The 12009-nt window shown below is 45.5% G+C and overlaps 1 protein-coding gene across 1 annotated transcript; it reads right to left on the bottom strand.

Annotated features, from left to right (window-relative positions):
- Positions 1 to 8098: 8098 nt before the first annotated feature.
- LOC124683859 lies at positions 8099 to 9484 on the bottom strand. The gene is made up of 2 exons (XM_047218292.1): positions 8984 to 9484; positions 8099 to 8333 (listed from the first exon to the last, which is right to left on the bottom strand). Exon 1 carries the CDS (start codon positions 9482 to 9484, stop codon positions 8996 to 8998), a length of 489 nt encoding a protein of 162 aa, XP_047074248.1. The 3' UTR covers positions 8099 to 8333; positions 8984 to 8995.
- Positions 9485 to 12009: the final 2525 nt, after the last annotated feature.

Genomic DNA, 12009 nt, shown 5'->3' with positions numbered 1-12009 from the left:
TCTATGATAAACGCGTCCTTTTTATTCACACCATAATCGTACGTGACATGTTTTAGCTGACTTTAAAATGATATACTAGAACATAGTTCACTCAAGTGATAGGTCCAATTAAACTCAAATTAATTAATCTGGGTGCTTTGGTTTATCGGAAGCAGCCGAGATGTTGGTTTACGTTTCAAAATTTCGTAAGTAGTAAAGAAACTTAGTTCAGCTATAGTATCTGTGCACTTGTACATATGTCTCTCAGATTCAAGCATGTGATGTTGGGGCTGCATGCCTCCGGCGACACACGCCCGGCAGCCCTCCGGCGACACGAACGCCGGAACGGAAGAAGATCAACGAAGGAGACACCACAAAGTTTTTCCGGCGACGAACGCCGCGGCGCACGAACGCCTATATCTTGGCTTTATTTCTCACAACGACTCGGACACATATATGGTGGTACAAAACGCACACACGCAGAGCTCTCCTGCCGGCCAGCCGGGCACACACCACAGCCGCGGCGAGACTACATCTCTGGCTCACTCTCTACACACGCACATACGTGGGAGACTACACACGAGACTACCTCATCTTCTAGCTACTTCTCTCTACACAGCGCCACTACTTGTAGCACATGCAGCAGCAACTAACACGCCCGCACTAGCTGCACGACTCGCACGGTTCCAGGACTTGCCCGCTCCACTCGCCACGGCTGCACGACTCGCACGCACGTCATGCACTAACAACCCACATCGGCACATCGCAAGCACCCGATCAGCCCAGCCACGTCCTGCGCCTTGATCAAGATTATGGTTAACATGGGGGAGCTCTCCGCCACGCAGTAAGTGCTGCCAGCGAGGGTATTTTTTGAAACAGAAGAGATGAACAAATTAAGTCGTGTAGAAGATCATCACAAACTAACAGATATTCGAAGGGGAATAATACTGCACTACTATATACAAGTGACGGGGCGACTGGCGAGCAAGCAAACCAACCAACTTAACCTGGCATGCCGTCTCCTTGCTCGCCCTCAATATGATCCGCTCACTTCATTCTTGAAAAAACGAAACATATCGGTTCAGGATTCCGTAGTGGTCAGTGTAGATCAGTGGAGGATTCCATAGTGGTCATGTAGATCATGACGATTCTACGAGTTCAACGTATTTCATGGTGCTGGCGACATTTGTTTCTGCATGCTACCGCGGCATCTGCCGACCCATATCTTGCCAAGTGGCATATATGCTGATTTACGAGTGTTCACGCTCGGCATATGGGTATGCCGAGAAGTTTTGCACGTAGGTTGCGCGGTCTTGACGCATGGCAACTAACTTCATTCGGGTTAGTCAACGGGCTCGTCAGGTGACGGTCGACTTCTTTTAGTGACTACCGCTCCAAACATCTCCTCACGAGGCTGTTTGGAAACCGTTTAGGTGGTCACTGACGAGTCTCCTCTTGTCAGTGTCATTTGTTGCTCCAGTAGTAACCCTTTTAGTAGCCACATATGATCTAATACGTAGGCGGATCTGATAAGTTGTGCTGACGGTGATCAGTTGGTGTGGTGGTGGAATGAAGATATGACATTATTTTTTTTGTCTAATCAAGGGCTACTGTCTATGCAAATACTTGCTAAACTTGCTCCATTTCAAAATATTATGTCATTATCCGAACATGCTAGCACGGCTGGGAATGAGAGAGCAACAATTGCGTCACACAAATCAAGTTCTGGGATCACACTGGTCTATATCACAGGTGAGATAGATAGGTCAAAAATTTATACACAGTACCAGCCATTTAGTGTCCCCAATAAAACATTTAATGTGTGTGAAGAGTTATGTTTATGTTGTGTGATCTGACTAAAAGGTTGTTGCACAGATAATTGCATATGTCCGTATAATCCATAAATTACTGAACCGGGGCATATATATACATTCAGAGAGCACACTATGATTGTGCGAAACACATTGCTAGTTTTTGCACATGCTCTGGTCACGACGAATTCCTGGAAAGGACCTACCCATGGCATCCCCCCGACATTTATCTGCGTACATATTAGTCTGCATATGTAGGATTGGGATGCATTAGGAAATCATGTCTATTTTTCTCTCGTCCCAACTACTAACCTAGTCTCAAAGTGCCAAACAATGGTAGTTGAAAATTAGAATCATCTAGTTCTAGTTTCACCACCCTACGGCAACATCTAATTGATGATTATGATGTACACCGTACAACAGTGGGAACAAGAAGCTAGGACCCGAGGATATTCAGAACGCATCATCTAGCTTTAGATCACCAAGAGAGATGCTAGAGACAATAGTGCCCGATGTTGCCATGTATTGACATCCAAGATCAATAGGGTTTGCTACGATGTCTAGTTATATGTAACTATGGGCACATCGTGAATGTTTTGACTTGCAAGAGCTATTGTGCTTGCTTTAGTAAATTCAAGGTTAATCTAGTTCTTGAGGTGAGTTGTTTTTCAAAATTGTTCACTTTCTCGAGATGAGTTACTTTATGAAATTGTTGAGTCATGAATCAACTAGATTGTCAATTATGCTCGATTCACAACATGAAAATTGAGAGAAGCCAAACTGGAAGGGCGTGTTTGGTTATGTGAGCCTTTTTTTTTCATCCTGTGCAACATGGCAAATTTGAGCCTATTTCCCCCTCAAGCAGGCTTGGAGCCCCATTATGCACATTGGCTGGCTGGCTGGCTGCAGAGACTTGTCTTGCAAGAAAGGTGAAAATGACGAATGTTATTTGGTTCGCTTCATTCCAGCTATTTGGGCTAGGCTCATGCAACCAATGGTGTCTTGTGTGCAAAAGGGCTGGTGTGCAAAATTTCTGGAAGGTTACCCAATGCAAAACTTCGTGCGCTATTCTGAATTTCTTTTTCTTTGTCCTTCTTCCTCAAGCGAGCTGAGCGAGATGCTAGCCGACGTTTTTTTTGTCTCTATGGCACTCCTATTTTACCCGTTTGATCTGAGTAGAACCTAGCCAGAAATATCCATTCCTTCTCATCTCAACCCCACGGCAATTGGCACCACAATCGTATGTGACATGTTTTTGATGACTAGAAAATGATATGCTAGGACATAGTTCACTCCAGTGGTAAGTCCAATTAAACTCAAATCAATTCATTTGGGTGCTTTTGTGTTAGGAATTAGGACCCTCGCCCGGCATACATCTCAGGGGGTGTTTGTTTGGGCTTTTTCTAGCTTTCCACTAAAATAAGCCAGGCAAACCAACCAAACAGGGTGATTTGGCTTTGGGCTTTGCCGAAGCCACCGGGCAGAATAGGCAGACAAGGAAAAGCACCTCTGGAGGTGCTTCCCGGGGCTTTCTCTTCAGTGACCGAATCGTTTTCGCGTTGGGACATTTCATTTGCGGCAATTTACGAGTAGACTGCCACCCTGGGTCCAATCCTATCCGTGCCTATTCTACTCCCTGCCTCCGAATATCATCTCTCCATCCGGTGAAGCGCCGCCGGCACCTGCGACCGCTGCCCCAGCCAAGTGACAACCCGCCTGATCTGTGCGCCACCCCATCTCCACCCTGGACCAGCTCCCTAATGAGATCTTGATTTAAGTCTGCTAGCCTTTGACCTGCAAAGCAAACGAATCTCCCAGTTTGATGATTTCCGTCGACCGCTCGTGTTTATTATGATGGAGACTGTAGTAGGGAAGCAATGAGCTTTGCAAAAAAAATTGAACTGAACGAGCTTTGCAATTGATAGTACGTGAGCCGTGGAAAAAAATCGCCCATATATTAATGTAGAAACAATCATCTGCTACGGGAGAGAACAATCATTATTTATTGTGGATCCAATTAATCTCTAGAAAATGCATGCTTAAATCAATTTGACCTGGAAAAAGCTATATTCAACCAATTATACACTTAATTAGAAAATTATATACACGTTTTCGGAATTCTGGGGTATTTCAGACAATTCCTCATCGTACAGCTAAACAGCCAACTAAGTAGCCAAACAGTGAAACTTAGAACAGCAGCTTTTCCTGCACAACTGCTTTCACTGCATAGCAGCTTTCCCTGCACAGCCAGCCAGCCACAGCCCAAACAAACAGACCCTCAATGGGCTGGTACAAGGGGCCTGCTGTGATGGGCTCGGTCCAGCTCCTAACCAGCTACAGATGGACACCTACAAATACCAAACAGAAGCAACTGAAGAGGATCCAAGTTTGATCAGGACGGACGGAACGGTGGCGGCTTTCTTGTCCCACCCCCTCTCCCTTTCATGTTGTTCATCCTGTAACCGAATTTGTCCAGCAAATCCTTGTGGCAATTTCTAGTTTGAGTGAGTTGAGATTTAGCTGTTAACATTTTGTTTATCGGAAGCAGCAGAAATGTTGGCTCGCGATTCAAAATTTTGTAAGTAGTAAAGAAACTGAATTAGTTCAGATGTACCATCTCGCTGTGCACAACTTGTACATTTTGTCTCTCGGATCTGTGGCAGGATGTCAACGTGCACCCAGTGTTGCACATTCAAGCATGTGGGTATACCTTCTTTAAAAGCTAAAACTGTTAATAATACATGTCCTCGATGCGAAAAAAATATATGAATTCCACAAGTTGTAGCGCATTGACCTACTTAAGTACCGATCGATGCATTTCATTTGTGTGGATGCTCCTAAAGCGCTCGTACATAAGCTGCCACAGTCATCGAGCATGCTCTGTGGAGAAAAGACAAATGACTACTTAAATAGAGTTGGACGTAGGATAACGAGATCCACACTGGCCGAAACAAGCGCCACTAACCGGGAGCATCATCTACAGACAGACATGTCAACTTGACAGTGTACGCCACCATGAAAACCGCCAACTTGAGCTAGCATAGTGAAAAATAACAAGCGCGTTACATGCGCGGCGGGGAGGCGACTTAGAGAGGTTACAAAAATACAAGCTGATCGATCAAATTAAGGGCAGTTACATGCGTGACGGACTATTTTGTTCTTCATCTTTAGTCTTTTTGCCGTCATTGACACAGAATAAAAACTACTTGCGATTAATATTTTTTTTTGGCTAAAATGATGATTTTTACACGGATGGTTAAAGGTTTACATAAGCTAAACTACGAAGCCTGTATCTACTCGTCATCGCGCGACCTACCACGGCCGGGGCTACTCACCCGCCTAGTGGCCGCCATGACGGCCCGACGCCATCGGAGCTCAACCGCGAGGCGTAAACCTCGGGCTTGTCCCGAGCACGGTGGCGAGCCATGCTGGCCTCCTAGAGGCAGAAGGTGCACTCCGCGGACGTGTGCGACATCACTCACGCAGACACACGACTCCTCCGCTTCCCTGTGCCGCACCTGGCCCTCCTTGAGTGTGGCGTCCTAAACGCACCCTTTTGCCTGCTGGGATGCTTCCATGTCGGCTTCATAGCAGGCTTGGTCCCGGGCCATGAACGCCAACGCCTCGGCCATCTTCGCGGCCGCCTTCTCTATTTCTCGGTTCTCCAGATCCACCCGCGGCATCTCCCGTCCACATGATACATCGGCCACCCGCATGAGTGCTCTATGGTAGATGCGGGCCTCCGTCACCTCCGCCATGGCTAGGTGGCGCTCGACATCCCTCGGGACACTCTCGAGCGATGCGAGCAACGCCCGCTGCTCGTCGGTCATGTACATGGCCTCGTCGGCGCCGAAGTTGTCGAGGCCATTGTCGTCGAGGTCAACATACTCGGCTTCGATGGGTGTGTGTCCTTATCGAACTGCACCAGGTCTCTTCTCACCGAGTTGGCCTCTCCAGTTGAACCAGCCATTCTGGCCGCTCAAACCCGTTGCACTGCATCAGTCAGTGCGATCTACCCCAACTTACGCACCAAGCAAATCAACTGGCAGTGCTTGCAGATCCGATCTCCTTCGACAGCATTGCCGCTCGCGTAGCCACACTCGCAATCCATGTTTTTCCTTTGTTGATGGTGTCGCTCCGGCCTCTGCTTCTCTCGACCCTTATGCTGCGCGAAATGAACCCTGCTCGCTCCCGGCTCTGCTCCGATAAAAGCCCGCCACCCACCAGAACCATCATCACCTCGCCTTCCTCTAGCATCCGCACCATGAAGGCAATCTGTAACTGGACCATTGCAGAAAATAGATGGAAGATGATGTTTGGTAACACAATTCAGAGATAAACACCTACATATATGGGCATGCTTTATGGACGCTCCTCCCCTAGTACTATCAAAGTACCGTTGGCGACAAGCCCCACGTCAGATCTACAAACGGCACGCCGGTCCAGCCCCCCTGCCATGGGCACCGGACCGTCCCAAAAAACCGATTTTGAGTCTAACCTAGCTTTCGCCCTGTGTATTTTGCCTACCGGGGTGCCTTTATATATTAGCCTTTACATATTAAGTCCAGATTACATAGTTCGTCCCCAACACGTAACTTACCCACACAGTCTAAGTTTAACTGTAGTCTATACACATATTCGACACAACTTCAACACTCACAAACAAAGGGAACAATTAATCCAAGAGAAGTATGGACGAGAACGTTCCTTCGCAACGCTAATTTGGAGAACCATCCAGTATACTTTTAATATCCCTTCACCAGCCAATGTTACAAATATGTTTGGAAACGGCTAAATGGTTTTGATAAAATATCTAAAGGACAATTTCAAACTTGTATTTGTGCTTTGATGTGTGCTATATGGAATTGTCGCAATGATATTGTCTTTAACAGAACCCCGAATGCTAAATTTTTACATGCTATCCGTATGGTTACGCACTAGATCCACGAATAGTCATACCTACTGCCGGAGGCTTAGCGTGCGCATATAGATTCTGGATGCAGCCGTCTGGAGACGGTTGCTTGAGATATCTACAACCAGGGTGGCTGGCAGCCTATTAAAAAGTTGCAACTTGCATAATAGCCTTTATCTTTTTATTTTTCACTGGTTAACTTTTATGTACACCTTATGTGACTCATGTGACTCATGAGTTGTATAACTTCTAAATTTTAAAGTTTGTAATAAAATAATTGTGTGCATCAATTTATGTAGAGGATGGTGCGATGCTCCCATTTCTATAAAAAGGGGTATGCACGAGAAGTCATATATATTACGAACTGAGACAATAACCCTTATCAGTTCCCAGGACTACGACGGACAAATAATCCGGTGAAAAACCGGTTACATTATTGCGCTTTCTTTGGTGTGGAGAGTGGAGTGGTGGTCTTAGCGATCCAGACATACACGGAAGTAATTTTACAAACAACGCGAAGAGATTAAAAACGGTAATGGTGCTTGATGTCGAGGCGGCTTGATCATACCAATATCATGAGACATGCAAGGGTGCCTGCAGTCAACAGGCAATACTTCAGTGTTTTGACAAAACAAAATTGGATGATACAAAATCAAGCAGGCATCGTGTCTCTTGTAACAGCCGGCTAGCTCCCTAAAGTATTAGCGAACACTGATCAGCAATAGACCACCAGCAGCAAGTTCTCCGTTTAATTGTAGTCTATACACATATTCGACACAACTTCAACACTCACAAACAGAATGGAACAATTAATCCAAGAGAAGTATGGACGAGAATGTCCCTTCGCAAAGCTAATTTGGAGAACCATCTAGTATACTTTTAATATCCCTCCACCGAACAATGTTACAAATATGTTTGAAAATTGGCTAAATGGTGTTGATATAATATCTAAAGGACATTTTCGAACTGGTATTTGTGCTTTGATGTGAGCTATATAGAATTGTTACAATGATATTGTCTTTAACAGAAGCTCAAATGCTAATTTTTTACAGGTTATCCGAATGGTTACGCACTGGATTCACGAATGGTCATACCTACTACCGGGTGCTCAGCGTGCGCATATGGATTCTATATGCAGCCGTCTGGAGACGGTTATTCGGGATATCTGCAACCAGGGTGGCTGGCAACCTACTAAAAGATTGCAACTTGCATAATAGTATTTATCTTTTTATTTTCCACTGGTTAACTTATGTACACCTTATGTGACTCATGAGTTTTATAACTTTTGAATTTTAAAGTTTGCAATAAAATAATTGTGTGCATCAATTGATGCAGAGGTTGGAGCGATGCTCTCATTTCTATAAAAAAAAAGTATGCACGAGAAGTCATATATATTACGAACTGAAACAATAACCGTTACCAGTTCCCAGGACTACGACTGACAAATAATCCAGTGAAAAACTGGTTACATTATTGCGCTTTCTTTGGTGTGGAGAGTGGAGTGGTGGTCTTAGCGATCCAGACATACACAGAAGTAATTTTACAAACAACGCGAAGAGATTAAAAACGATAATGTTGCTTGATGTCGAGGCGGCTTGATCATGCCAATATCATGAGACATGCAAGGGTGCCTGCAGTCAACAGATAATACTTCAGCGTTTGACGAAACAAAATTGGATGATACAAAATCAGGCAGGCATCGTCTCTCTTGTAACAGCCGGCTATACACCACCGGCAACAAGTTCTCGGTTTACAATCAAGAGAAACACCACTAGCAACACTTAACCTACAATATGAGTAGTGACCTGGTACATTAGTCCACGAACTTCACACCTAAAGTTAATGCAAATTTACTGATCATGTGTTAGCTTAAGTCGTCTTTATGATACGCTAAATGATTAACTAGTTAAAGCTTTAAGTGACTGGATACAAGAAAGAAAGCATTAGTTTGCTGGATTTTACAATGAAACCTTCATCACTGTTTCTCTTATTTGGTGTCTGCCTAGGCATAACAATATAACATCCTGTAAAAGTGTAAGTTTCATAGTGTTGTAGTCAAGCCCTTGAACCCCCGACACAAGTTTATAGTTTATTAAAAAAACAAAATCTTCGAGCTACACAAATTTCAACTTTTCAAAGGAAGACAAATACGAAAGAGATCAGCAAGTCTAAATCTAACACTACCATGACGTAGAAGGTGACAATTCATACAACGTAGTAATAGGCATGCCCATGCTTAGCTCGGGTATAGTACTACATCATCGGTAAAGCAGTACAGTACCTTGCTGTAGTACTAAGAGTCGGCCTTGGCTGGGCATTCGAGGCTGGCTTTGAAGTGGCGAGCGGGGAATTTGGCGGAGACGGAGCCGACCTCGAAGACGAGGTCGTCCCCATCAGCGCGGATCCCGGTGATCGACCACCAGCGGAAGAAGGCCTTGACTCTGATGCCGCTGAGCCCGGAGATGCGGCCATCGTCGAGGTGGCCGGTGATGCGGTCGTTGAAGTTGGCGAGGTAGCTTCCCGCGGGCAGCACGATGCGGCAGCTGGATACGAGGTCTACGGCGAAGTCCCCCGAGCCGGCGTCGAGAGTGTAGCCGCGGACGTTGGCCGGGAGCAGGCCCCGAGGGAAGCCGCGGAGGCGGAGCTCGTCGTACGCGGTGGTGGGGGTGGATCCGGCGTCGGCGCCGGCGTCGGAGCGGGCGAGCGGGAGGAGGAGGGCCGCCGCGAGGATGGCCGCGACTGGGAGGAGGACGACGACGCGGGGTTGACAGGGTTTCGCCATTTTCGTGAGTCGAAGGTGAGGGAGACGTGGAACGGAGTCTGGAGTTGAGTGGGAAGGAGTGGCTGACTTTTAACCAACTCGCGGGTTTATTGAGAAAATTATTTATATCTAAAATTCCTAATGTATACCATATTAAAATATATTTTACGGTGAATATATGGTATTAATTTAAGATTTTATATGTTGATATTTTTTTAGTATAAACTTAGTCAATATTTACAAGGTTTGACTTCAAAAAATCTAATATGCAGTATATTTTGGCATAGAGGGAGTACCTTCTGCTCTCGTTAGTCAAAAAATAAACTAAGAGCGTCTCCACCGTGAGCCATGCCATCTCCAACGCGACGATCTATCTGGATCGTGTGTGTCTGAATGTATCACGCGGACAAAAGTCGTGGCCTATCTTGGACACCTAGGGCGCGATTGGTATCTCGGACCTCTTTTGGGGGTATGTGGCGCATATTCCTAGGGAACATGCACGGGGTAAAATGGCCCAAAATCCAGTTGTGGACTTAACTGGTTGCCCACAAGACACTTTTCAACATGAGGGGGGGAACGGTATCACTGGTGTTTCCTTTGTTGCATTACAACATTCCATCAAAAGCAAAAGCTACTCGCTGTTATTTGGTTGCAACTCCAACCACTGATATGGTAACCTCTTCCTTTGAGTGGTGAAGTCACCCAGCACATAGCACATAATATTGCTTACACAACAACGACTTGAGCTAAACAGTTCATCTTAAGAAGGTGGTACTACCTAATTTCAATTACCATTGTTATCGATGCACCAAAAGCTAACTCAAAAAACTACAACTGTAATGCATCATAAGTTCATTATCGGAAGGGTTAGCATATATACTCCCTCCTAAAATATTACAGTCCAGACATCAAGTTCTGATCAGTTCCTAACTAGCGGAATTAATATTAGACGAGCTCCCAAAATATACATGACCTCAGCAGATCATGACCACCATCAGACACAGCTGCAAAGCAGTACCACTAATAGTGGTGCTTGCGCAACCATGTCCTAAGACAGATCCTCATCTCCGATCATGTCATCTCATCATAGTTGCTACCATGGGTCTTGTTGTCAACAAGGTAGTTGATGGCATCTACAAGTTTGCGCCGAGTGAATTAAATCTCATTACGCGCAAATGTTGGCTCGAAGATCGTCTTCATCTGCTGGTAGTTCGTTAAGTGCGTGTTCGAAAAATCTGTATGTTTTGGGGGATGTTGAGATAAGAAGACATTGTCAGCAAAAGGGAATGAACAAGTAAGACGATAAATCAGTGATGTGCAAGTAACCATCATGTATGCCATCAACTCCTCCTTGTCCATCATTATGGTTGTGCCCTCCTGGAAAAATGTCACTCCTCGAACATTCCTAATCTTTCACACGAGCGCCCACCTCAGTATCCACTTCCTCGGGTGGTTGCTCAGTTGAGTAGGGGTGACTGTAAGGCCCGTGAAGTCAAGAACTTAATAGTAGCCACTCTGCATGTGGTGTTCTTTGAAGCCTCTAGAACAGTCTACCCCACTCATGACTTGCTCACGAACCCGTTGAGGACCAACTCTGAAAGAGTTACTTCCCGCACCATAGGTGGTTTTGGGCCGATATAGAGCTGGATCAGCCATTGTGTTTTCAGGTACCATACATGACATAGAAGACTTGCACATCAGGTTGGGAAAAGGCGGGATGACCTACATAAGACAATTGAACAACGGTAAGCATGGCTATCGGTTGCACAGTTCGTACAATCAACCTCTATGAAATAACCTTTCACAAGTGACAGAGGTTCTTATAGTCAGGGGAGTTGGATTTAGCGAAGAGTTTGGTGAGTTGAATGGAGAAGAAGGCGGGACAACCGTGGTTGTGCTTGATGGAGAACAAGGAAGGACCACAATGTCATTCTCGATGGAGTGGAAGACATGCCGACCTACAAAAGTGTTATCACCAGATTTTGGCTAAATCAGGAGGTGGGCCGCGATCAAGATGGGCTTGAAAGATTACACGTGAAAGATCTATGAAGCGGCCTTGCACGGAGAATTTGGGCTAAGTTGCCCGTGTATCTTTAATTATGGTAGATTGTATCTAGATTAAAAGTTAGAGTTTATCTCGTGCACGGTTTAGTGCACGCCCACATTAGAAAGTCCGCTGGACTATAAATATGTACCTAGGGTTTATGGAATAAACAACAACTCACGTTCAACCCCAAAACAAACCAATCTCGGCGCATCGCCAAATCCTTCGTCTCGAGGGTTTCTATCAGGTAAGCGACATGCTGCCTAGATCGCATCTTGCGATCTAGGCGGCACAAGCCCACGTTGTTCATGCGTTGCTCGTACTTGAAGCGCTTTTGATGGCGAGCAACGTAGTTATCATTAGATGTGTTAGGGTTAGCATTGTTCTTCGTTTAAGCATGCTTACGTAGTGCAACCCTTGCATATCTAGCCGCCCTCACGCCTATCTCAGGTGTGGGGGCGGCACCCGCTTGATCATTATTTAGTAGATCTGATCCGTTACG

Source organism: Lolium rigidum, chromosome 1 (assembly GCF_022539505.1).
Source record: "Lolium rigidum isolate FL_2022 chromosome 1, APGP_CSIRO_Lrig_0.1, whole genome shotgun sequence".
NCBI classification, from domain to species: Eukaryota; Viridiplantae; Streptophyta; class Magnoliopsida; order Poales; family Poaceae; genus Lolium; species Lolium rigidum.
The sequence above is the reverse complement of the archived record's forward strand: the minus strand, read 5'-3'. Positions and strand labels throughout refer to the sequence as shown.

Coding starts and splice junctions, on each gene's coding strand:
- LOC124683859 (XM_047218292.1), bottom strand. CDS start 9,484: ATGGCGAAACCCTGTCAACCCCGCGTCGTCGTCCTCCTCCCAGTCGCG.